Source organism: Sebastes fasciatus, chromosome 16 (assembly GCF_043250625.1).
Source record: "Sebastes fasciatus isolate fSebFas1 chromosome 16, fSebFas1.pri, whole genome shotgun sequence".
Taxonomy (NCBI): domain Eukaryota; kingdom Metazoa; phylum Chordata; class Actinopteri; order Perciformes; family Sebastidae; genus Sebastes; species Sebastes fasciatus.
In genome coordinates, this window is record NC_133810.1 from 6,715,415 (window position 1) to 6,743,135 (window position 27,721).

Below are 27,721 nucleotides of genomic sequence, written 5' to 3' on the forward strand. Positions count from 1 at the left end.
TTAAAAATGCAGGATGTTTTTTAGTCATAGGCGCTCCGCTCACAGGGCTAACAGTGTGCAACGAAAGCTAATGGTCGGTTTGAAATGGAGTCCGCTAACGCCAACGAACGACCAGCCGCCACCACAACTCAGACTCCCAACACAAACTCCACGGAAGCACAAAAAAACACAGGTATCACTTTTAAGCAATTTTTTTATTCTTACGTATAGCCCCTTTAAACATTGCTTTCCTTTGTAAAACTAAATGTGACCAATAAATACATTAATATTAATTTAATTAATTAATTTTTAATATTTAAATAATAAATAGTACACCAGCAAAGTGGTAAAATATCTTCAAAATGTACTTTTATTTAATTTAAATTAAAATTAAAATTACAGTATATAATGTATATAGTATATAAACATAGAATTGAATTGAATAGATCAGCCCCATTGTTACCGATATACGATCCAGTATCGGTATATTCCTAATACTAATTGTTGCAGTTTTATTCAGTATTTTTAAGAAGAGATTATTAGTATTTAGTACTAACTGGCCTGCAGGTGACTACAAGACATGAAGCATAATGTTTGACAGCTACACATTTGTAGTTTTTACAATTTAACTCTTGTTAAATTAATATTGTTTTCACGGTTCTGTTGCTTCGAGTAAAAAGGTCATCTCCGGTCTTCAACTGCATAGTGAGGACAGCAGAAGACGTATAAAGGAAGCCTGAAACCTACAATGTAACAAAGGCAATAAATTGCATAGCAATTATGTAATTTCATTTAGCCTTGTTTGAACCAACGTACTTCCTTTCATTCCAACATTAAGCTACCATTGAATGTGACTGATAGCTGATGGATGACTACAGCTTGAAGGCATGTTTCATCGTGGAAAGAATTTATTTGAATATGATGTGTAACGTCCCAGCGATTGAAAACAATCACAAGGTGTGGACTGAATGTGACAGATCTTTTCGTTGGAACTACGTTACTAGGAGACAGTTTACTTCCTGTCAGCTACTGACTACTATAGGACAAACGTTTGGGCCTGTTTTGAACGCTCATACTGTATAAAAAAGAGCTTTTTTTTGGTGTAATGTAATATAACTGAATATGTAGTCTTTATTATTTATGTATTTATATATGTCCCATGTTGATAAGAGTATTAAATACTTGACAAATCTCCCTTTAAGGTACATTTAGAACAGATAAAAAATGAATTGCGATTAAATATTTTAATCGATTGACAGACCTACCAATTATAATCCCATTGACTTGACTTAATTAAATATATATTATTCTGCATAATGAGTACTTTTTATTTGTGGTAATTTAAGTATATTTAAGTATAAGTATAAGTATATATATTTTGGGAGCGGGTCCTCTTCACAGAGTCTGCCAAGTTTCTACAGTAGTACAGAACAGACAAACAAAACCACGGCTCTAAAGAGAGCCTTTCGTGTTTTAACGTTACCTGAAGGCCACCGTAATTCTCCGGCACGCTTGTGAAACTGTGGTAACGTGAGCCGCAGAGTGCAAAACCGTGATACTGCAAGCTGACTTCTGTTGCTCCTAACGAACGGCGTTACCATGGTTTTGCACTCTGCGGCTCACGTCACCGCAGTCTTGGAAAGGAAGGATTGAGCGTAGGGGTACTCAGTTGGTTGCAATCTGCAACCGTACCACTAGATGCCGCCAAATCCTACACACTGCACCTTTAAGTAACATTTTGAAAGCGGGACATCTTTCATCGCTGACTGCCTTTGCTGCTACGCATCAAATAAACTCGACTCACACTGACTTTGAGAACTTCTTCATTTATTAAAGGTCGGGTGGTTCTGCTCTCAAAGAATAAAACATGTTTTGGTCGTTTTTAAACATCAAAAACAAAGTCATGACATAAACCACCAAACTGACAGACAAGGACTGTACATTTGTACATAGAAGGTAGCAAGACATGCCTACCTATGAAAAAACTGCTCTATGACTAATCCAAAACTGAGAATTTGAGTTGGCTTCAGTAAAGAACACTGAAGGGTTACATAAGACGTGTGGTGACACATGCTTTTACACATTTATAACTCGTAAGGTGCCACATTGACCAGGGAGCACACTGGGACAACCTTACTCTATTGACAGTATTACAAACAAGTCCTCACATGTCCATCCTAAAAGAATCAACAAGTCAGAGTCAACGTTTTATGGCAGGAGTGTTACAACAAACTGATTAAGACAGAAAAATGACATATTTTAATGGCACAGCTGATTGCATATCTTACAATCTGGGCACTAATCTGTGACACCAACCAATTTGAGTTAAAAATATGAGATAATTTTACAAGGCCCTCTCCTCACACATAAATACTCACGTTTTACTGTTTACATTAAGAAACACACCATCATTTCATAGAGTTTTCTTCTTACGTGATGCGCCGCTGCCACAAGCTGATGTAGATTTTACCCTATAGGTAATTACAGTAGTTCAAATAGGAAGTTAATAGATCAGCTCTGCTCTGGTTAAAGCTAGCCAGTCATCTACTACTGTTTTTTATTCCAAGTATTGAGTGTAAGACAACTGTGTCTGTCTAAAATGAACAAAAGAAACAAAGATTTTTGGTAGAATTTTGGTTATTATAGCTCCAAGAGAACAAGTCCTGCTTTCAATCATGAAGATAGTCTCATAATTGTGCATCTATAATGCAGACAATGATTATATTTTTCCAATTTTGCCTGAACTTAATACACTGTCTTTGGTATTCTGAATGGCTACTACATTAAGCAGTATCTTTTATCCTAAATAGATTCAGTATTATAGCCTATAGGCAGGCAATTACAACCGGCGTGGGGTTTGTTTTGATGCTGGGAGGAGAGGTTGGCGAGCCTTGGCGAGTTGTTTTAAGTTGATAAAGTACATTTTCTTTGTCTGGAAATCTGACTTACTTTTCTTGTTTAGTTACCTTCAGTCGCATCAATAACATTTGTGAATGCGGGGTGTACTCTTTCTAGATTTTCTGACTGGATCACAGCTGAGCTACTGGCTAATCAACGCTGATGAAACTTTGTGCATCTTCAAGTCTTTTCTGTGTTTTATTCTTTTTCATTTGCCGCCTTCCTTTGCTCGCAGGGTGTTAGGAGAGGAGAGTGTGAATACGAGCCGGGAACATGGAGATCACAGCGCTGATGCTCAGCAGGGAAACCACAGGTGTGAGGTTACAGCTCGAGCTCACAGCTGAGAAAAGAAGAAAACATTAATTATAGAGGATGTGCTCGGTGGCACATTTTCTCATGTTAGTTTTCATTTGTTTATTGTTTTAAATTTAATTTAATTTTGTATAAATGTGTTTTTGTTATTGCTTTTGTATTGTAATGTCTGGATGCTAATGGTTATTATTTCATAAGATGCTAAATATTTGTGTTATTAAATTTCTATTGTTAAATTGTAATTTGTGTTACTTATTCTGTTACGGATACATTTATATATATTTTCCTTTTATCTTGCTGTATATATACAAACACACACACTCTATATGTATCTTATATTTGTAAATTGAACCTGGGAAGACAAAAATAATAAATTCGAAATCCAAAATCCACTTGGTAATGTTTTGCATAAAATCTAAGCAAAGCAAAAAAGTGCAGAATTATTGTAAAAATGTATGACTTTCAAATTAGGATAGAAAAACATTTTATTTATTTATTTATCCATCTATTTATTATTATTATTATTATTATTATTATTATTATTATATTATTATTATTATTATTATTATTATTATATTATTATTATTATTATTATTATTATTATTATTATTACGCTTTATATTTTTAAATACATTGCTTTCTTTGGGTTTCACCTCTTTATCAGCCTTTGTCAAATGTATGCAAATTAAGTAGTGGCTAATTTGTGCAATTGTAAATAGTAATTCATATAGACAAATAGGCTGCCCTTAATAGAAAGAAGTACAAATGTCAAAGCAATAAATATTTTTTTTGTCATTTATATTACTTAATTAATCATTTGTTCTGTAATTACTAAAAACAAAACAATAAATAATTTAAAATAAAAAATTGGCTTGAGACCAGACGAAATATCGATAATGTAGTAGGGGATAAAAACGCAAATAAAACAGTACATAACACCATAAATGGTGACACTTTTTTCTTTTCATATTTCTCAATTTAATTTTGTATGTATTTATTGATTTATGAATATATTTTGTTTATGTATCTGCTCTGTATTTACATTTATAAGTATTCATTTTCAGTATTTATTTTTTAATTTATATTTTTATTATTTGATATTTAGTCACAATAATATATTGCAGAATACATATGTGCTGGCAGGTAATGCGATTTGACCTGGTTTGAAGAGGTCAATCACTGGAACCTTTCCATTGTGTTAAACCTATAATAATAAGATCGGTCTAATTATTTATTCAGGCCAATATGTTCTTATGTCGTTGTTCAAAGGACATTAGCAGCAAAAATAATGATATTTACATACATATGCATGAAAATGACATGTGCAAAAAGGGACTATTTAGCATCTAGCAGCGTCACTGGCTCATTCTTGATTAAAGAGTTTAACCATAAAAAGTAAATCAACTCTCCCTAATCCAACCAAACCCAAACTGAACAGTAGCTGACAAAAAGCCAGCACAAGAGGCCACGTACATAATGGAAAGCACTGAGGTAAATCATATAATTTCTTAATCACAACTCTATCAAAGTAGTATTAAGTTAACTATCCAGGTAAAGTGCAGTGACGCAGGTAGCAGGTTCTTAATGCCACCTTTTCTGCATCAATTGTCCAGCTTGTTTACTTATTAATCAACACACGTCATGCAGTTGGAGTCGTACAGCCTGCTCCTCTGAAATATCCACAGCTGCGTGTCTCATGAAGAGGTTGAAAATAAAGAGGTATTCTTGTAAATATGAGTTAGATATAAAGAACAGTTAGAACACAAGTAGAGATGAATCCAGCATTTCTGAACAGTCATCCTAACTCAGATTGTTGCAGCAATCACGTCATCTTGGGTTCAAGTCCAGGGGTCGGTTGCATAAAAACAGACCTAGTCTTTGTCCTAAATATAACTTTGAGTCAGACATTTAAATGTACCTGTTGCATAAAGCTTCCCAATGACTGACTAATGTAAGACTGACTTATAGCCTATTGCGCAATGCATTACGGAAGAGAAAACATTATGGTTGCAATAGAAACAGCAAGACCTCGAGACGCTTTATATAGAGAGCAGGTCTTAGACCGTACACTATAGTAAATGGATAAACAGTTGAAATAGTTGGCGAACAAACCGGACAGACAGAAACAGATTGTTGCATTAAAGCTCTCACCTCAGCCTCTGGATAAAAATGTCCTACCTCAAATTGTGTCAGTCTTAATATGTATGTTAATTAGTCTAACCACACAATCTAAGAACGGTTTAAGGCCAAGACTATTCTTAAACTAAGTTTGTGCAACTGGCTCCAGTATGAACTCATGTGTGCCAGAACGCAACATGACATGAAACAGCTTTGAAGTGTGTTTTGTGAGTACATGATGTGTGTGTCTGGTACTTACTCCGGCAGCTTTTCCCATCTCGTTGCAGCATCCCAGTCACACAGCTGCAGACCGATCCAGTGATCTTACTGGTGCAGATCTGCTCACAGCCTCCGTTTTTCTCCTCACACCAGTCTGATTCTAAAGGGAGACGTCATATAATTTATATATAATAACACAGCATTGTTTCTGTCTTTAAAGTATGAGTTGTTTTGCTTTGAATCCTGTGCAGATTTCCTGGACTGGACGTTACTCACCTCTCCTTCTTATGGGCCCCACAGTCAATATGTGCTCTTTATGGTCACTGTCCTCCGAGTACATCCGTCTCTTGTGTGGACAGTTCTGGATGCACAGCACACGTACATTAATACAGTAGGCGTTGTTTCATCACCACCTTCACTTTAAAGGATTTTTATAGATTTTCTCACCACTTTGCAGGCGCTTGTTTCCGAGTCACACAGGGTGACGTCGCAGTGGAGGTGGACCTCGTCGTAATCCCCGATGAACTTGAAGACGGTGACGTGGAAGCGGCAGGTGAGTGATACGCCGTTCTCTGCCATGCCGATGGTGTTGTCCTTAATGTTTGGACACCTAAAGGGAGACGGATGGACTGCGTTTAGACAGATATTAAAGGAATGGATTGTGTTGAGTGTTTTGTTTTGACTTTTCGATTTAAGTTTAGTTTAGTTTTAGTTAGTTTTCAGAGTGTGTTTGCTTTGAGGTTTTAGTTTGTGTTTGTTAGGGCTGGGTATAATGTCTCAGAAGTATATAGCTACAAAAACATGGTCAGAGAACTGTGTAGGAGTTACCATGATGTTTAATGTAAAATGTTTGCGCTACTTAAGTATCTCATGTGAAGCAATTGCAGCATAACGCCATCTCCTGGAAGGTCAAGTCCGTTCAATATCTGTGGTTCGATGTCACGAGAGCTGACGGAAATTCACTGTCTCCTTTTTTAGTGATAGTGTACTGATAATATTATAGCTAAAAAAAAATAGAACTGAAATTAATTTAATAATTAAAAATTTAGTTAATCTTACAGGATATATTTTTTTTATTCAGTTTCAGTTTACTAACAATATTTTTCACTGCTCCATTTTCGTTTTAGTTTCAGTTTTAGTTTACTACAATAACCCTGCATCATACTGCAATAAGTAGGTGCTGCTACCGAAAGATATGGCTGTATATCCTACCAAACTAATAACCAGAAAGTAAAAATTCATTTTACCACGTTTTGTGTGCCGTTTCATAGATTTATTGATATTTTAATAACTTATAATCACATTATAATGCATTATAAAAATATTATCATGTGTTACAACCATGAGAAATACAATACACTATGATCCTTGCAGGAAAAAAAATCAGTGAGTGACCAGAGTATTATGAAGTTTTATGATAATTGACCTTATAAGTCATGATCAAATACTTTATAATGTGTTATTATTATCGTTATAAAGCATTATGAATATGTATGGGTGCTTAAAACTATAACTATACAGTGCTATAAGCAGATTATAAGTATGTTTATAATGAATTATAGACAAGGGGTGTTGTAGAGAATACAAAATATAAAAAATATAAAGAGACCTGATTTAAATATTTCACCAACTTTCAACTTTGAGTTGATTAACTGATCGTCTCATTTATCGAACCACATATCTGATAATAGATTAATGGTTTAGGTAATTTATCAAGCAAAAATTCCAAAGATTTACTGGTTCTAGTGTTTGGATTTGCTGCTTTATATCATTGTAAATCAAATATATTTTGGCTTTTTAACTAAACAACCTATTAGAAGATGCCATCTTTGGGTATGGGACATTTTGAAAGGCAATTTTCACTATTTTCTGACATTTTATAGGCCAAAGAATTCCATTTAAAACATCACCAAATGAATCAACAATGAGAATAATCCTCAGTTGTGTGTGTTGGGGTCTGGGCCTACCCTCTCTCTATGATGATGTAACGGAGCCGGTCGCTGCTGTAGCGGGACGGTGTTGCCCAGCACATATTTACTATGAGGATCAGCTGGTTCTCGTCTGCCCCCTCCACAAAGACCCCAACGAAGAGGATGTCTCGCGTGCTCAGCACAACCTCCCCCTCCCTGTACGGGTTTCGATACGAGGAGTTCTTATACAGAGCCATCTTGGTGATAAAGTTTCCCTCCTGGGTCGGTAATGTGAGGTTTATCACGCTGGAGGGTGGAGGAGAGACGTAGCAGGAAGTTATGTCTAGTCACAGTGTTTTGTTTTAATTGAAGTTAATGTCTAAATCTGTCTGACCTTAGCATGGGCTTGAGGACAGTCTCCAGAGAGATCTTCAGGTCAAGTTCGTACGCACAGGAGAACTCCACGTTGATGGTCTTATCTCTGGTGATGACGTTCCCGGTGTTGTTCACACTCTCTATCCACACCGTGTTCTTATACATGATGTGTGTGCCATTCGACTGTCAGAGAGATGAGGGTATATTTAGAGCATTCACCATCATCAAACAGAGAAGCAAAGATGCTTGAAAACAGTTGATGCATGACATATTTCACTATATAGATAGTTTGGGTGTCAAAACAATTTTTTTTAAGCAAAGCAATCTTAGCCACCTAAAAGAAAGGCTCGCCTAAAAAAGTCAATATCAGTTGAAGTGTACGCTAAATTTAGAATATTTTCAAGGCTTTACCTCGCCGTCAGACAGCCCTCTATGACGGGGAACTGAAGCCGTTATCTATGCTCTCTTCAAAGCCACCAGACTCAGAACATGCAGCTTGCTGGTCGACCGCTGCCTCGATCGGTTAGTTAGTTTGTGTTATTGTGTGACTTTGATTAGTTCGGATTCACCAAAGTCACACAATAACACAAACAAACTAACTGATAACACTAACAAAGTAATCCGAACAGCCAACAGTCATGAAGCGAGTAAGAATAGGAATGATTGTGAGCTGACCTGTACGATGGAGCCGCAGTGTCCCTTCGTGTTGTTGATGTGGAAGGAGATGAAGTCCTCCCCCTCGATGCCGGCGCAGTGCTCGTCGTTGACCCTGACGTCCTCTCGTTCAAAGCCCAGCTGGAAGAGCTTACACTTGGAGATGGAGACCTCCATCTGAGCATGCTTACAGTTCACCTCCGCCTGGATGATGTCATCATCACCTGCCAGACACGCGATTATTAACGTTATAACACACACACAAAATGTGTACTGGGACAGGATTAAAAGTGGGGATGGATGGATGATGTGATGACCTTGTTGCCCTGTGAAGCACTCACCTCCAGTGCTGGTGGGCAGCTCTGGACAGCCACACAGGTCGCCTCCGTTCTCCAGCTCACATGTGAAGTTTGTGCAGATCTCTCCTGCACAGGGGTCGTAGATCCATTCTGCTAAAGACAGGTCCACACACAATGTTAGCTGTCACACACACTGATGACTCAACCAGCCAAACTACAGTAAGGCTGATGGGTGAAATTTCTGCCAAGGGCCTGATATCCCCTGTATCCACAATATCCCAACTTTCACAGCTTCAGCTTAATCTACTCTCTAAAACTAAAAAGAGAGACATGCAGTGTGAGGCTGGTGCCTCGCGGTGCCCTTACAGCAGTTCTCCTGGGTGATCCACTTGGTGTTGAGGGTGCCCATGGAGCGGCAGGCCTCAGCGTAGGCCGCCAGCGAGCCGCAGACCTGAGCCTTGCGGTGGTTGTAGCAGCCGTCCAGGTAGCAAGACTGGTAGAAGGGCCGGGGGTCCAGCAGGCCGTGACACGGCTGGAAGAAACCCTTCAGCTGGGTGAGCTTCTGACAGGCGTCTTCACTCTGCAGCGCCAGCACCGCCGTGTTGTCACAGGACTGAGCCAGAGCCACGAACTGGGTTTCATCACAACTGGAGGAGAAAGACCAACGTCCAACTGTCAGAGTTGTTATTTTATTATTATTCTAGGGCTGTCAATCGATTCAAATATTTAATCGCCTGATTGTCCATAGTTAATCGGGATTAATTGCAAACTAATCACCCATTTTTTCACCACCATGTCTGTATATGAGCCTCACCCACCTGTTCTGCATACCGTTGGTCTTCCAGCTCTGGGCCAGCTCCAGGGCGCTGACGGCCGGCTTGCCCCTGGAGGTGATGTAGTCGTCGCTGGCGTCTCCGTTGAAGTTCCCACAGAGGCCACACACCTTGTTCTGAAGCCGCTGGCCCATCGTGATGCTCAGGGTGTTGAAGCTGTTGTATCTAATCTGGATGTCCTGAGGCGTGTCGATGACGATGAAACCTTCGGACGTGGACAGACGCGTCGACAGCCCAGTTAGGAACGGTACTGATACCGGGGTACCGTTGACCTGTGAAGACACAGGAGATGGACATCTTTACATATCTGAGATAAAACACACAGACACTTCTACAGATTCACAGATTTTTTAAAGCCTGAAAACAGAGCCATGAGGAGGAGCAGAAGTCTAGTTATCTATCAGAACACTTAAATTACAATATGCTGAAAGGTTATTATGGAATTTTTGCCCAATGATGCCAAAAATACACAGTCTACTGAAGCTTTAACCTTGTTTTAAAGCTGGGTCAGACATCTGAGACATATTATCAGGTCAAAAATCATGTTTAGCCAGTCTCATAAAATTAGGAAAAGTCATAATTTTAGTGATGTCCTTAATGGATGAAAGTGTGGAGGGAGTCAAAGATGAAACCTAAGCATGAGTGCGAGCTTTTGCATTTAATAAATCAAAGTGAAAGTTGCTATTCGACAAAACAGAGACAACTAAGATTGCAGATTTTTTTCTCCTAGCAGACAGATTTAAAAACAGAGACGTGGTGTTTGAGCTTAAACATGTGGGGGAGGAATGTAGATTTGTGTGTCATCTGCATAAACTGACTTTATTTTAAGATGAGTATACTTTCAGAGGAATGATATGGCCTAGAGTCTGACCTGGACGAGCTCTACTGGGCTATTAGTGGTAATTGGTAAAATGGACAGCAAGTACTCTGGCAAGAAAAGAGAGATCTGACTGTTCTAGTTTCTGGAGGAGAGGTTTAATAAAGGCATCTTTGACGGCAGATGGCACACAGCCAGAAGAAACGTACGATGATAATATAAACAAATCATCTCCTAATAGAGATAATAGTTGTATTAACGCAAGACTATGTCACATTTTAAAGAAGAAATAACACAAACTTCCCCTAACAATGGAAATTCATAAGCAATGAAACGCACCCTTGCTCACTTGTAGAGTTTATACACTTCGGGGTGAATCACAAAGAATGGATTGCGGCCACTCGTAGCTCCATGAATTGTGCATCACTTGCAACCGCTATCTGCCTCGTCTTAACGTCCAATTCACAAAAGATATTGTGCTGATGATATCGCAGCGCAAACACAGCTATAAAGTTTTACAACTGAGCGTAGTTTGCCTTTTTTTGTGGAGAGAAAGGGAAGAAATAATTTGTTAATTTGTTTATATAATAACATTATTTTTCATTCATTTTTTTTATCATGTATTCTCAAAAACTGTCAGTGCATCCTAAAATAAATGAGTTTGAGCGGAGTATGATGATGCCTTTGCCTGGCTACAACCACTGCTGCCATGATCGCTGGAAAGTGTGCGTGAAACCCATTATAAATGCGCTTCAGTTACCACCAACTCTCTGAAGATGCCAATAATTTCATTTGCAGAGAAAGGGGCCACTTTTGGGGCCACAAATGTATTCATATTACCCAATTTAAATAAGTGCAAAAGATACGCAATCCTCTGTGTGAATTCGTCCCTCAGGGTTTTGCAGTTATGGCCTTTCTTGGTCTAGTATGTCCAGATGAAAATGAGTGAACTTGTATAAGGGAAAGGTATGATATTCCAGGTGGGAGGTGATAAACAGTTGTTGTTAATGTGGGTTAAAGTTTGTTGTTTGTAAAGTCAGATTATGTTTAACATCTAAGTCAATGTAATGTAACCACACTGCCGAGTGGAAATCATAGTAATATAATAATAAAGTTCAATCAGTAATCTCACCTTGACGGTGTTCCCAGAGATGAGTATATTCTCCTCGTTGATGTAAAGGTAGACGTGAGAGATGGTGGTGAGGTTGGGCGTGGTCCATTTATCAAAGTTGGCGATGAGCTGGAAGGAGAGGTCGGGCAGCTTGTGGCAGTTCGTGGACAGGACGAAGGAGCAGGAGGCCGGGAGCCGCAGCGACGCCCCGTCGAAGGTCCTGAAAACCCCGCCGCCGGACGCCACGCAGTGCTGGGAGCGCCGCGCAAAGCAGCCCCGCACGCCGTACCGCAGGGTGCACTCTTCCTCGGCCTTACAGCGCCTCGGGTCGCACTGGACCAGGTTTCGTCCGATGCACTGGCAGCGTTTGGTACAGTCGCTGTTCCAAAACAGCTGTTTGGGCTGAAATAAAGAAAGAGGTCTGTTAAAATCAGAGCTGAAAAAATTCATTGATTCACTGATTAGTTGATCGACAGAAAAGTATTGTATACAATTTTGATAATGGGCTTTTTAAAGCTAAGACTTCCAGTGTTTTCCTTATGAGGATTTGATGCTTTTCTTTGTCTGTTTTTGTTATCAAATTGTACTGATTTTAATGATATGCATTGGAAATTATTACCAAAATGTGCTATTGATAACATTGATAACATTCACCCACTAGATGTCTCATTCTCCCTCCCCCATTCCATTGCATTTACTTCACAACAAGTCGTAGCCAGACACTTATCGTCAATCTCAGTCATTTATCCGTTTTTTCCACACTAACTGACGAAAGAGAGATACCTCGTGATACCAACGTCGTTTTACTATTGGCTCACAAGCCTTGTTAGAAGTGGGAACCAAACGTCAGATATTATCCACAGAGATAAACAAAATATTAATTTTCGACCAGCCAAAATTTTTAAAATGATAAATTCACAATCATAATATGTTTTTTTTTCAGGAAAAGCCATACTCTTATTCATCACCTTTCTCAAAGCTCTGTGGATGTGTCGGTTTTTTTTTTGTGGTTTTTTTTAAATATTCGTCTACATAAAAATGTTATCAATAAGACTTTTAATTGAAAAAAAATAATATATATATATATTTTTTTTTATTATTCTTTATTATGTTTTTTAAATAATTTATTTTATTATTTTGGAACATTTTTAAGTATTTTTTTTATTATTGTTTAATTGTTTTTAAATTATATTTATTGTTGTTATTATTATTATTATTATTACTACTATTTATTTGCTTTTCTTTGTCTCTTTTCAATAGTAATAGTTGGTTTTGGAGTACAGGGCAAAGAAAACAAACAATTAAATCATCATCTTGGCCTTTAAGAAATTGTGATGGATATTTTTCTATATTTTCCGAAATTCTATAGCCTCAATAATGAGTCCATAAATTGAGCACATAATCAATTCTATACTTCACTGGTATTACATGGCACTAAAGGAGCCAGAGAGGTTTCTTAAAACTGATTTAAAATATTTCCAGTCATGACAATTTCATACAAATTGCGTCCCAAAGACAATTAGCAACACAAACCTAACCTCTAGTTCAGGGTGGGATATGTTTCTCTGTTTGTAATACCAGCCTGATTTAGGACTAAAAAGCCAGTTTTGGCTGCATGTGTCATTGAGTTTATTCCATGTACAGTAAGTGCTGGATGTGAGACTGACCTCATAGTACTTGCCATCAGTGTAGCAGCCACAGTTTTGAGGCAGGATGCAGCTCTTGCCGTTGAGCACAAAGCCCTGGTCACACTGGCAGCCCTCCACACAGTCCTGGCTGCAGTCCCTCTGGCCGCGGGCAGGGGCGCACTGGGGCGGGCAGACCGACACACAGCTGGAGTAATGGCTGTTAGGTGGACAGCTCTGGACTGGGAGCAGGCAGGTTGGCAAAGACATTAGCGAGTGATTGCACTGACTACATTGACTGCACATTGACTGCACATAGGACATTTTCCATTTGATTTTTCAAGGGGTAAATATTTGTGGACAGGTGTTGATTGGAGAGTCCACTTTTAGAGCTTATGTGGCTCTACGGCAGCTAGTTAAAGTATATACAAGTTTATAGTTCAACATTTTAATGATGAGAAGATCAATATCAATCTAATACTTGCCTGTTTTCAGCATTATTATTTGCACTGTTGTTATACATATTTCCTTATAATTTCTTTCTATATATATATATATATATATATTTCTATTCTAGATTGGGTGCAAAATGTAACTCAATTTCATATCAATCAATAAAGTATTTCTGATTCTGATATTTATTTATAGTTTCCTTGCTGGAGAGAGGGAAGTTTGTCCCAAAGTGGCCGTTGTATTGATACCTTTCACCTTAAATAAGGTGCTTCATTGAGCTGTGAGTGTGACTACAAACAGAGTTCACTCCACCACGGAGTGGGAGGGTGTAGGGGCCGGATTGGAATAGTACAAGGGGAGACATTTGCACCACTGCACACATAAAGGTGAAATTAAGGTGAGCCCAGACTTGCACTCACCACACGGCGTTTCGCTCCTCCAGCCGGTAACAGGCACCCCTTGTGTCTGACAGGTGCCTGCATATATCTGCAGCCAGTTACAGATTGTATCCTGAGCTCCCTGGTCCATACAGGTGTCCTGCAGGCAGCTCTGATAAAAGAACGCTGGCGCCACCTTGCTGTGACAACGTGCAAACAAGCCACCTCGATCCACAATCAGCCCACACAGCCTCACCGCCTCGGGCTCCACAAACACATACAGTCCGTCTCCAAAGTGGAAACGTATGCCGGTGCCGACTCCATTCTCCCCGTTGTCTGTGTCGACGTCCATGTTGCCGTCTGCCACCATGAGAGGGGCGTCGTTCAGCGAGCTGGTCTCTCCCAGGCCGCAGCGTGGGCAGGAGTCTCCACAGCCCACCTGGCAGAAGGTGTCCCGCTCTGCCCAGGCCATGCCCCAGTCAGTGGTGGTGAGGGTGGGTGGTGATGGAGGCATGCCGTGACAGAGGCCGCAGGAGGTGTTGTAGAGGTCGCGGGGCAAAGTCAACAAGAGGAGAGTGTTCCAGTCAAAGGCCACCTTCAGGCCAAAGTCTGTCTCCAGGATGAGCTGCATGCCCAAGGTGAAGATGTTGACCTTCGCTGGGCCCAGCTTCAGAGGGAGGTACAAACGCTCCTTATTCACCTGAGTGGAGAGAGATTCAATAAAAACTGGTTTTAACAGGTTTAACTCTTATTCTAGGATCCGCATCACATTCCTACACAAGCAAGTCATAGTGTCTAATCCAACCGGCCTGAATGTTTTCAAAGTATGTGGGGAAACCCAGGATATCATTAAGACTCACTGAAAGAGCTTCTATGCGTTTCTCATATAATCTAATTGTATAAAAGAGAAAGAGACGAAATGTCTGGTGTGTGTGTGTGTGTGTGTGTGTGTGTGTGTGTGGGCGTTGGGTTATGTGTGTCATTTCTATTCCTCCTCAGATCTTTTAGTCGGTTGTGAACCCGGTCCAAATGTCGCTCAGGGTCGGGGTTTTGTCTGAGCCAAATCCAGCCTGATAAAAGATGCCTATTGAAATTAGATCCACCTTAAGCCAATCAAAGAGGAATTCACCCTCTGCCTGGTTATTCAATCGGCTTGATTAGAAATAACGTGTCCTCACAAATACAACAACTATGACCTTCAGGGGTCATGCATTAAAGTGGATACAGGCATTCCCTAATATGAACACAATATATAATCGTGGCTCTTGTTTCATTTACTCACCGTGACAGTGTTTTTGTAGCTTCGAGACACTTCAATCTCGTAGTCGTAGACCTCCAGCACAAAGCCCCTCACCCATATTGCCTGGCCTGTGTCCCTTTCCTCGTTACGAGCCGCCAATTTAAACTGAGGAAAACTTCCACTGATGGTCGCGGGGTCCCTGATCCCTCCCCCACAGCTGCTGGTGGCCATCCGAAGAGTACAAGAGCTCTGCAGTTCAAACGGCACGCCGCCAAACGGCAGAAAATGTCCATAACCGGCCGCCACACACAGGGCCTCGGTGCGCGGCTGGCAGAAATACAGGCCGTCGTGCTCCTGGCAGTACTCCTCAAGGTGACAGGGCGCCAGCTGACAGTACACACTGTTGTCAGAGCCGTTGCAGTAGCAGCGCTCCTGGCACTCCCAGTCAGTCCAGAAAGTCTGATTGGTGGCCAGCTGGCGCCCGTGGCTCATGCAGCCACAGTCACTGCGTGCCACACACAGGCCATCGCGAAGCGCAAAGCCTTCCTCGCACTGACAGCCCTCCTGGCACGGCAGAGGGCACGGCTCTTCAGGTTCATCCAAGTTGGCGCAGGTCAGAGGGCAGGCGCCGGTGCACTCATCAAAATGACTGTTCGGTGGACAGGGAAGAGCTGAAAGAGAGGGACAAAGTAAGCAAGGAGACAACGGCCAAATCCATATTACAAGAATACCAAAAACCTTTGTTTTGAGTCACTCACTGTAGGACTGAATGTTGGCTTTGAGTAGTTTTAAAGGGTAACCTCAGTATTTTTCAGCCTGGACCCTCTTTTCCAATGTTTTTTTGTCTAACTGATTAATTGGGACATTTCTGGAACTGGTCCAGTATTGAGGGAGAGCGCTGTAGACGGCAGCTGCTCACAGGCTGCAATATGGTGCCATTGGGGCAAGCTGGCACCGTCATTAGCTTCCACTATAAATGCTTGTTTGTGCCATGACAGACTCTGATTGTTATTATAAGTGTCTGACATTATGGAAAGAGTCTCGCTCAAGGAGAAGTCTCGCTCTGAAATCTGGCGAGGAGACGTGTTGCCGGACGAACAACAGTGGGATGGTGGAAACGGGAGTGTTTGTTGTGTTGGAGTACAGAAAGCGTAGCTTAGTGTTATCTAGAAGATTTTCTCTGTCATGGCTGAATATTTAGTTGATTTCCACTATGTGGATGAGGTCTTTGAATTTGATGGCGACCCGTATTTATTTGAGCCAGAGTATACGGACATTCATATTTCACAACGATACTCCTCCTTGAGCGGGACTTGGACACAATAACAAACAGACTGGATCAAGGGAAAGGTAAGAATAACTAGAGCTGTCCCGAAAACAGGCTTCGAAGCTTCGGTTCGAAATATTCAAAGGTATTCAAAGCTTCGCTGTGCAGCAGGCTGACATGTTGTTCTGTCTGTCTTTCGCTGCTGGGCCGCAGGTTTCCACTTGGCGCCGCTGCGTTGCGCCCTGTGGCGATTACCTCATTAACGTTATGGTTCCCTTATAGCATTGGGTTTAAATCTGAAATATTGACAAAATAGGCGCGTTTGCTTCGACACCAAATCCTGCAATATCCACTTGTCTGTCAACTCTCTCTCATCAAGTGTGTGTTCAATCTGACTCTCTTGTACAGCTAGACACTTGCCCAACGTATGTCTTTACCAAATTTCAAGACTTTTTTTGACCAATTATAACAAATGTGTAATTTTCCTTATCATACTAAATATAGTGTTTGGGCACAAATGGGTTAAAGGAGAGGTAAATATTAGTGCAACACTATAGAGCAGCGGTGGAGCGGAACTAAAGAGGAATACTGGTACACCTTTTCCCTTTCACTTGTCAAACACAGGTGTGACTAATGAATAAATTAATTGCTACATCGCATTTCAATAATTGCTGGAACAGAGCCATCGTCGTCGTTATTAGTTCCACCTGTTCTTCTCCTGCTTTGACAAGTCAAAGTGCTGCTGTGAAACAGGCTTATGAATCTGATTCGGGAACATTAAAGAAACAAGAGGGCTCTGATGTTAACAAAGCTTTCAAGATTCAGGTTATTCAGGAAGCAAAATGACATGTAACGTTCAATGTGGTCTTTTTACAGGAGGAAATATATATATATTTTTAGGAAGCTATAGAGAAAATGAAATATGAAAATACTGATATATATTTTTGCATCTACAACAGTGACAAAAACGAAACTGCAGCCAAGATTTTTTGAAAAGATATGCCTCCTACCAAATTCAAAGTCTTGTTACATGTTGTAACACCTATATTTTACTTGTTTATTTGCAGTTTTTGATGTGTTGTAGACGCTTTCTCGCTAACAAGTTAGAACGTAGTAAGACAAAGTGTTTGAAGGCAGATGCCAGACAACCAAAACACCAGCCCGTTCCTTTGAAGTAAAGATATATAAACTCACGGCAGTTGGTGGCGGTCCTCCAGGAAGCGAGGCCTACTTGAGCATCCTGACAGGCGGTGGCGTAAGCCTGCAGTGAAGAACACAGCGCTGAGCGATTCCCTGACCTCACGCACATGTTATACAAGCAGTTCCTGAAGAACGGCGAGGGGTTGACCACTGAATGACACGCCAGAAATGAACTATTCCCTGGGTCATTGATGTTGCCACACATCCACGGATTCTGGTAGAGACGCAAGTCTGTGCACATTCGATACAGGTCATCGCAGTCACCGTTACAGGTGAGGTCGTCAGCGATGGACTGCCAGCTCTCTGTGAACTGTTCAGTAGACTCCGCCAGACGTCCGTTTGGAAGACGAAGGTCATCTGTGGAGTTGCTGTTGAAGACGCCACATAGACCACAGGTGACATTGTAGTAGAGGGTGGAGAGGGAGATGTTGAGGAACCCCTGGCGAGTGTACTGGACGCGAAGCAGACCGCGGGACTCCACCACTGTAGCGTTGCCTGGTGCTCTGTAGATCATCATCGTCTCCATCGGGTGGACATACGGGAGCACCACTGGTTCACCGTTCACCTGGAACACAAAGAGGTGTCACAGCCATACTGTAGGTATGCAACAGCTGAAAATAGATGTCAAAAAGGGTTTTTGGTCTGTGGAGAATAGGGCTGGGTAGAGAAAAATACTAACCTTTACTGTATCAAAGTCTGTCCCTCCCATCTGAGCTTCCATGTTAGCCACTGTAACTATCACAGGTCTTTTCCAAGTGGGGCCTTTGTTCACCAGCCGCCTGCCCATCTTCACCTCCACCATCGAGCCATTAGCTGGCACCCTACCACATAGCTTCAGCAGGTAGTAGGAGCTGTCGTCTGGGAACAGCAGGAAGGTGCCATCAAAGGTGGCCGTCACTGAGGTCTGGGTGATTGAGCACACTCCCTCCCTCCGAGGGTAGCAACCCAGCAAGCCCACCTCCGCCGCACACACCTCGCCCTCCTTGCAGGACTCGTTGAAGCAGGAGACTTCACCAGGAGGCTCGCAAGTGCAGCGGAGGGTACATTCACCTTCCTCACCAGTGGGGCCAGCCCAGAAAGTGTGATTAAGGGGGTAATAGAGTCCGTTATGCTCGCAGCCACAGTCGTCACGCTGAACACAACGGCTCCCGCTGAGAACGTAGCCCGGGTCACACTGGCAGCCCTCGGTGCAAGGGTGAGCACAATACAGCGGAGCGGTGAGGTCCGAGCAGGAGGCCGGGCAGGCACTGGTGCACACTTGGTAAAGGCTGAACTCCTGACATGTTAAAGCTGAGAACATTAAAGAGAAGAAGAAGAAATTATGTCAGATGACACAAGTAAATTAATGTAAGAATCTGTGAATCAAGCTGAATCTCACCGCAGAAAGTGCGAGACCTCCAGGGTCGTATCGTGACACCGAGGGCCTGACAGGCCAGAGCGTAGGCCTGGATGGCTTGGCAGAGTGTGGTGATATTATCCCTGTTGCTGCACATGTCATACACGCAGCTATACACAAAGGCTGTAGGGTCCACTACAGCTCTGCAGTCCCTAAAAGGTCCGTCGGTTTTGTTGATGAGCCCGCAGTAGTCTGAGCGAAAGTAGAAGGCTTCGGTAAGAGCGTCGCACACGCTGCAGTTCTGGGCGCAGCCATCTGTGCACCTCCAGTCCGTGTCCTCCGCTCGCCAGCTGCCTCCTAACTCCACCACGCTTTCTGCTAGCGAGCCGTCGGGAAGCACGGGATCATCAGCGGGGTCGTCGTTATAGTTGCCGCAAAGGCCACAAGTGTTGTTGAAGTAGGAGCTGGGTAGGGAGATGGATGCATAGTGTTGGCCGTCATAGGTCACCAAGAGTCCAAAGTCTGTTTCTAAAGCGATGGAAACCCCAGACTGGTACAGCCTGATGGCACCGAGCTGGAGTTTGACCGGTAGAGTCTTCATCAAGCCGTCAACCTAAAGAGAGGAACAGAGGAAAAATCAGAAAAGGAACAAAGGTTGATGGTAGAAAACTTGCCAATTCACTTTCTTCCTCTCCCTTTATGATGACAAAACTTGTATCCTGGATCATCAGCTTGTACTTGGATATTATGAGAGGTAATTAGAGATCTGTTTACTCCCCAAACCTCTCTTCCAATGAGGTCTAAGAAGGACTTCAAAAGCAAAGCAAATGCAGCCACATAACCCGAATCAACCCTCCAACACATCCAACCAAGAAGCACACACAAGGCACATATTGTGATAGTTCCCCGATATAAAGGGGTCCACACAGATTCTCACCTGGACTGTTCCAAAACTGCCTTTGGGTAACGTGACTCTGTGCCCATACACCTCCACCGTGACATCTCTAAGCCAAGAAACTGAGGCGACCCCACGGTTCTCATTTTTGGCCTCCACGCTGAAGAAAGGCAGCCCCGCCACCTCCCAGCAGGGCCGAGCCAGCAGGTAGGAGCAGGTTCCCTGGAAGTGATAGAGGAAGCCGTCGAAGGTGTGGTAATGGGGGTCGCCAAATACCACGCAAGTGCTGGTGCGGGTTGGCTGGCAGTAAAAGGCGCCTTCCTGCACCTCGCAGGTCTCCAGCTGCCCGCACGGCATCTCTTGGCACTGCACCTCGTTGTTAATGTCGAGGCAGCGGCATCGTTGTGAGCACTGGTCGGACAGCCAGAAGATTTCCCCTTGTCTGTAAAAACGCCCTGGACAGGATGTAGGAAACACAGAAGAGATATTTACAAGTACAGTTCTGCATAAGAGAAACCTGTGTGGACATATTTATCAGTGTTTGAACATGCCATTGTAGCTGCAGCCATTGGCCGGATCTATGAGTTCAGTGTCTACGCGGAAGAACCAGCGCCCAGGGGTGTTTACGTTGGTTGTCTGTTCAATGTTCACCACCTCGTTTGACCGTGATCCCGGCAAGTTGAAGAAGTGACCAATGTCTCCGCCATTAAAACCTGACTGAAAAGGGGAAAGGTGTGAGGGACGTGAGGTGATTTAATCAGATCATTTCTACAGTAGAAAAAGGATTATCAAACTTATATGAAATGATCTCAGTGAGAATACCTGAGCTGTTGTTCCTCCCAGTCCTGTTAAAGGATCTCCGCCGCTGGCTGTTCCCGTGCTCCATGTGATTTCTCCGTAGTTGAACATGGTGAAGGACGCCACGGTATCTGAGATTAGTACAGTTTGGAATGTGTTCACCTTTTAATCAAACAAGAGGATGAAAATAGTTTTACAAAGACAAAAAGAAAACAGACATAACATACAAAAAAGAAGAATACTGTAACATAGACGAATCCTTTCAACATTTAATAAATGTCTCACTTGCAGAAATAAAATTCGCTAAATTGCATTTGAGAATCCAGTTCTGCAGAAACTTACATTGAACACAAATGAGTGGAATTTCAAAATGTTGCTGGGCAAATGTCTGACTAGTCTTGGCCTTAGACTGGTCTTAAATTGTCAGGTTAGACTAGTTAAACTAAGCTAAGTTAAATAGTGTTACTGCGTGGAAATGTGTGACCAAGATAATTTAAGCGGGGTTAGGACTTTACCGGGGTTGTCTGGCTTCCTCCATAGAAGGTGACTTGGTGCCATGTTGCAATGAAGACCCAGGTGGCTGTGAAGGTGGGCGTGCTTTTGAAGTACTTCCGGACATCTTGCGTTGCCCTTTCCAGTATTTCCGGTTCGATGGACTCTCGGTAGAACACATCTCCACGGATGCCGTTGTGCACATCTGCCCAAAGCGGAGCGATGAACGATCTGCTGTCGCTCAGGGGAAAAGCCTCTGGGGTGAACTGGCTAACCTGCACGTTGAAGGAGATCACACCGTTGTTGTTGACCTGTGGACAGAACAGACAGGGTTGTATTTCAGCATCATAAACTACAATATATGTTTTATACATTGCGATAAATTATTTTAAAACCCAATCGCCAGAAAAAATGTTGCCATTGTACGAATCTGCAAACCACGGAAACGTTGAATGTGGACGTTTCTGAACCAAAAATATGTTTCATATCAGCCCCATGTCACGCTTGCAGGAACGCGCAATGCCATGTGATGATTGGCTAGGTTTATGCAACAAAACTACTTGGTTAAGGTTTGAAAAAGAGATCATCGTTTGTGTTTCGTAACACGCGTAAATAAATAACGACCCTTAGCGGACTTTCTTAGGTAACGTAGCCTAAAGTCAATGTTTACTTTCACACGGGACAAAGTGGCGTCTTCTGGGTGAAAGTCCTGTGGTTGTTTGACCCATGCACCACTCTTAGCACCCGCCATATGTGGACTTTCTCGCTTGCTATACTCGTTATTATATCAGGTAACTTTCAACAATGTCATTATAGCACAAAACTTCATGTTTAACGTAATAATGGTCACTCGACATGCGTCACCTGCTGTTACGTTCTACATTTGATAAGATGACTTTTACCATGTCTACAAAAAACTAAAAAAAGATTTGAAAAGGTGTGCATAAACTACAGGATATGAACTTTTAAAGGACAATAATGTGAATTTATCGGTTATCTTATCAGTATCGGACATGAGTATCAGGTAATTATCGGTTATCAGCTGAAAAAAATCCATATCGTCCATCCCTACATTCAACGTATGCGTGGTTTGCAGAAACGTACAATGCCGACAGGGCTGTGCAATAATAAGAGTTTTGATGGAGGCTTACATAGATGGTACGGTAGGGGACATTGAAGAAAATGAATTGAATGAGCAAAGTAATTTCAGCAGAACTCCCATCATCCATCTTTGGGGTCTCTAGATCCCTATGGCCGGGTCCATACGGATACAGGATATCCTGAGTACTAGCTAAAGAGGAGAATAAAGCACAAGAGCTCATTAAATGGACTTTTCTCAGATGGAGGAATCAATGTGGAGGATGACTCGTACCTCCCGTCTGAACAAAGATGCTGAAGAGGTGGAGCAGAATGACTGGACAGCCTGACCTGACCATTCTGAAAACAAAGAGAGAAACAGACCTGTCACACTATCTGTCTTGCATTTTCCTTAAAGCTAATGGTAATGCAGACAGACATGAGTCATAGGACAACTTCTCATACACAAGACAAAAGTGGAGAGGAGGGAGAACCATCAAACCAACGTCACGTTACTTCTTTAAGATCAGGCTCCCAGGTCTCCCCTGAGGAGCCCTGAAAAGGCCCTATTATGCATGCCAGAACAATGTGTCAGGATCACATTTGCCTTACGGTCCCATGTGAGCCGGCAACAGTGGACTACGGGCCTCTCTGTGCCTCGGTTCCCTGCAGCTGACCGAACTGGCCCGATCTGCTCCAGTGTCTCTGTGTCTGAAGCCGCGAGGCTGCTTAGGACCTCATTACCACTTCTGTTTGGGATCCATCCATGCCTTGTTGGCTAAAGGGAGGGGAGCGTAAACACTGGGGCACTAATGGCTTTAAGTGAGTAGGTTTGAATTGCCGAGGTCCTCGTCGTGGCCCTTTGGGGGCTGTTCAGTGCTTGGCTTGGCAACCGTCCCATTGGCAAAGTAGAGCGTACAGCCAAGTTGGCAGATTTTCCAATCACCATATAGCATTTAAACTTAATTGTTTAATGAAAAAGAATGAAACTTTAAAAGGTATACATAAGGTGAATATAAACATTAACGAGCCGATACATCACTGCCAACTTTACCTACAAGTTAAAGCAGGTCCCGTTTGAACATCATAGACCTTGTGAGACATTCTGTCCTTCTCAATCTGCATTATCCTCCATTAAGCTGGGCATACACTGTACGGTTTTAGAAATGTTGTGTACTTCCGACTGTACAAGTAGTTTGTTTGTGATGTAAAGCCAAAGCTCCCGATTTATGTGCTCACACTGTAGGCTACAGTCCGATCGTCAGCCATGACCTGAATGATCACACTGTACGTGTAAAATATAAACACGTAAAAAAAAACATGGCCTGTGGCTCCTGCTCCTCCTACAGTGGTCAATGAAGATTGGTTGGAAAGCTCCGAGGCAGGTAGAGCTTGTTTGCTAGCAGAGATATACGGGTCACAATGCTAACAAGGTAGGAACTTGCTGCCTTGATCATCTGCGCAATCCTGTCTGCTGAAACGTCTAAAAAAAGAGGCAGCAGCGTAACGTTATATGGACTCGCAGGTGGCTAGGAAGACGTGGATAGTATGGCCAGTATTGTGGACGGCCGATCAAAATTTTTGACATGTCAGATGTCATCCGTCCATCCAACGGCCAGTCGAAAGGAGTTAATCAGTCCTCGGTCCTCACTGTACACTGCACGCCAAACGACGCCTGATGAACCTAAAATTCGGTCCGACTCTAAAATGAGTCGTGGGGCTCAAAATTCGGGCCAGAAACGGACTGAAATCGTACAGTGTATGCCCGGCTTTATTGTGTTATTTTGGACTTGTGAATGTGTCACAATGTGAAGTCACCACCAGTATCCCAGCATGCATCTCGTATCAGCCGGTGGTAATAGAGAGCTGCAGGGATGACGTATTTTTGTAGGCCAACCCGGAAGTCAGCGTCGCACTGGTTCCCTAGATGCTGAGGTTTTGGACCCAAAAGAGGGTCTCAAGGTACATTTGAGGGGTCCCAAGATGTGGGGAAAGAAACAAACTAAAATATTTTTCTTACACAAATAACACATAACTTTTATTTTTTTGACTTTTCTAATTGATTAACTGATTTAGGATTAGCTTATTGCAGTATATTAGTGCTGTGGCAAACAAACGTTTATGATGCTTACACGTTTGGTTCAACAAGATAATCTTCAAAAATGCACAGCACTTTTATGATTTTTGAAGCGTGAATGTAATCGCCAGAAGTTAACATTAGGCTACAAACAAACTACACCACGGTCACACCTGTAAACTAAAGGGGGACTAGTGTTCAGCGTTATGACGTCTTGTAGTCTCATTTAGCCACTTGTTAGAAACTGCCTTTTTTTAAAAGACATGCAAAAGCTTCAAATATTCACAAGTTGGAATATTTACGTATTTTACTTATTAGAACAAAACATGAAAAGCTTGTGTTAACCACAGACCTTATTTCAGGCATCTAACCAAAACCATTAAAAAAAAACATTGACATCCAGATGAGGGAAATGTAAGTGCTAAAATGCTAACTCATCTCCTGGTTTAAGGACTAATTTTAAGATTTTTAGGAGAGAAAGCAACTGTTAAGGTTTCTTACATGTGATTGATTTATCAAAAATAATGCCAATCTGACATTTCGGGAGATGTGATGATGACCGGCTAGCTGGCCTGCTAGCTACCAGCCAGTCAGCGCTATCTAAGCATAGTAATACCGGTAATTTACCGGTTGCACTGATGTCTATGTAGTGTTTCAAACATAACATATAACTGATTTTGGAAGATACATTTTAGTTTAAGGGTCAAAATCTAACATTTGTTGCTGGTTAAACAGGTTTCACTGAAGATAAAGTTAACGTTCATGCTTTTATTGGGCGGTTTACATTGTTCAATAGTACTGTGTTTGTGTAATTTTGGCTTCTTATATGTACATATAAAGCCACACACGTATATAATCTTAAATGAAAATGAAGAAATGCTGTGTGGTGCATGATGTTAACTGTTGGCTTCAAGTTACAGTCGATGCCATTGAAAACAAATCTAGGAAATTTGAGTTGTTTTAAAAACTGATCAATGAATTTCAGTAATTTTATAATTTGAAAACTGGACTTTTATGGTATGATTTATGAATCTGTGTAAATACCCACAGCCTAAACTTTTACTGTCCCAAATACAATACTGTTGTTCTGTGAGGTCAATTGGATGCTTCTCTGAAGTCATCTCTCTAATGTGTGAATTCTATTCAGCTTGATGGTAAATTGTGTTCAGGTGTGCCAAGGTTAGTGGGCACTGCTGAGAGAGGTCTGCTCTAATGTCACCAGCCTCTCATCACTCATTGTCAACAGAAAGATTAACACAATTGACTCTTTTGACTCCCACAGCTCACCATCTTATCTGACTGGCATTAACTCGGTGCCTTTTAGCGGGACAATTAAGATAAAGCTCCTGGGACTTAAAAGACGAACAAGCCACTTCAACGTGTTTATCTCTGGGGGTCAAAGAGGAATAACTATTAGAGTATCAGGTAAGCCACATGCTTTATCTAAAGTTAATTCACTCTCTGAAGCACATTCATTTAATTTAGGTACTTTTCTCTTTTTTTTTGCATGCTTGAAATTGTGAATTTGTTCTTTGTTATATGTTAAAAGCTAAGAATTGACATATATTTTGCATACAAATTGTCTATTTTATAGTCTTAATACTAACATTAGTGGAAATATACCTGCAAGAGGAGACCAGTGGTCTCTAACGTGGGGTTTAGGACCCAAAAGGGAGTCCCAAGATACATTTGAGGGGTCACAAGATGATTAATGTTGAAAGAAACAAACACATTTTTTCATTTTCATGACTTTTCTAATTATTTATTTTGCTTTTTTTGGGTGAAATACTGGGTACCGTTACCTCTTCAGGTTTCTAACAATCCTTAAAATTAAATAATGTGAGAAGAGGAACAATCATTATTTGGTTGAGATGCTCATGAGGGGTCGGAAATTGACTTTTACCAAGTTTTAAGGGGTTTGTGTTAGATATCAACAATCTCATTAGACCATGAAACAATAGTGACATAACCAACAGCAACCTATAGCAGGTAATGTTCTCTAAACAGATAATAAATGACCCCAAATATCAGGCAAAAGTCCACGTTTGCAGCATCAAAAAGTGACAAGCCTAGGTTCCTTTTGCCACAGTCAGGTAATAAATCTAGAGAAACTACTGATGAGTAGAAGAGGAAATGATGAACTCACCTGCCTTCAGAAGATGGACATCTAGCACCTCAATAGTCTAACCTGGCAACCTCCTTACAGCAGTGTCCCATCCAGCAGAGGACCATCCACAGAGTGATGGAGGTGATGGAGGGAGTAAAACGAGGCAGTGGAGGTGTTGAAGTGATGAAAAGAGAGGAGGGTATGTAGATGAGCTGGAAGGTCCAGATAGAAGTGTCCAAATCCAGCTCCAAGCAGAACCAGCAGAAGCAACAACAATCCCAAAAGGTTTGTATTTCAATGGTGATGTCCTTACAGAGGAAAAAACAGTGGAGATTGAAAAGCACCTGTTGAAGCTGCGGAAGGAGCTTTGCCTAAAAGAAGCAGGTGCAAACTTTACCTGGGATACTGTTCAACTTAATCTGAGATCAGTGTTTGGGGAAGGGGGCAGGTGGGGAGGAGAGGGAAGTTGAGGGGAGGGACGGCGTAGGAATCTGAGGAAGAGAGGGAGTGGAAACGGAGCAATATGTAAGAAGGGGAGGTCAGAGATGTGGAAATGATGGAGGGAAAGTGGAAAAAGAGAATCACGGCTCGTTTTAAATGCAGGAGAAGAGGAATGTTTTGTACAAAGAGAGGCTCTCATGCAGGATGAATGTCAAGCCGTTTGAGCAGGATCTGTCTTTAACACCTGCAAAGTGCCAAATGATGATAAAATATGTCTTTGGTGGAGAAATTTGGAGGAAACACTGCGGCCTTTATCTTTGTGGAACAATGAATACCAAGGTCTTATTAAAGTTTCAATCAGCATTTAAAAGTATTTGGGGATAATTTCTGCACAGTGTTATTGAATTATATGTTTGATAAGTCCAAGTATAAAATAGAGACTTTGGATTGGGATTCAATTGTGGTAAAGACTTTGCCAGAGTTCACTCGGTACAGTTAGGGCAGCTTCAGGGCATCGGAGTACAAAAACTCGCCAAAGTAGTACAGTCTTACTCTGGGGCATTTATGGACAAAAACCAGAAACGCACACACAGTCTGAAACCTTGCTTTTCAAGCTCGCTGCTAGGTAGAGTTACAGAATTAACATGAGACACTTTGGAGACTCTGTGTACCCCCTTTTTTTTTTAATTAGGAACAGCCTCATTTACAACGTTATACAAGACACTTTATTTCCATAGATGCTGGGGAGATAGCGAAGGGGAAATCTCAGGTGGATCCACGCTGATAGAGTCTGGGAAGGAGAGGGCAGTCA

General features: G+C 41.8%; 1 protein-coding gene across 1 annotated transcript; it reads right to left on the bottom strand.

Annotated features, from left to right (window-relative positions):
- Positions 1–1,999: 1,999 nt before the first annotated feature.
- On the bottom strand, positions 2,000–26,853 carry tecta (tectorin alpha). The gene is made up of 24 exons (XM_074612146.1): positions 26,509–26,853; positions 22,581–22,645; positions 22,360–22,499; positions 21,232–21,519; positions 20,741–20,878; positions 20,470–20,635; positions 19,961–20,373; positions 19,066–19,636; positions 18,367–18,977; positions 17,682–18,252; positions 15,263–15,891; positions 14,023–14,680; positions 13,193–13,392; positions 11,547–11,927; positions 9,583–9,869; positions 9,131–9,411; positions 8,807–8,917; positions 8,487–8,689; positions 7,831–7,994; positions 7,494–7,742; positions 5,974–6,136; positions 5,803–5,887; positions 5,567–5,686; positions 2,000–3,217 (listed from the first exon to the last, which is right to left on the bottom strand). Exons 2-24 carry the CDS (start codon positions 22,642–22,644, stop codon positions 3,117–3,119), a joined length of 6,594 nt encoding a protein of 2,197 aa, XP_074468247.1. The 5' UTR covers position 22,645; positions 26,509–26,853; the 3' UTR covers positions 2,000–3,116.
- Between the last annotated feature and the right edge of the window lie 868 nt (positions 26,854–27,721).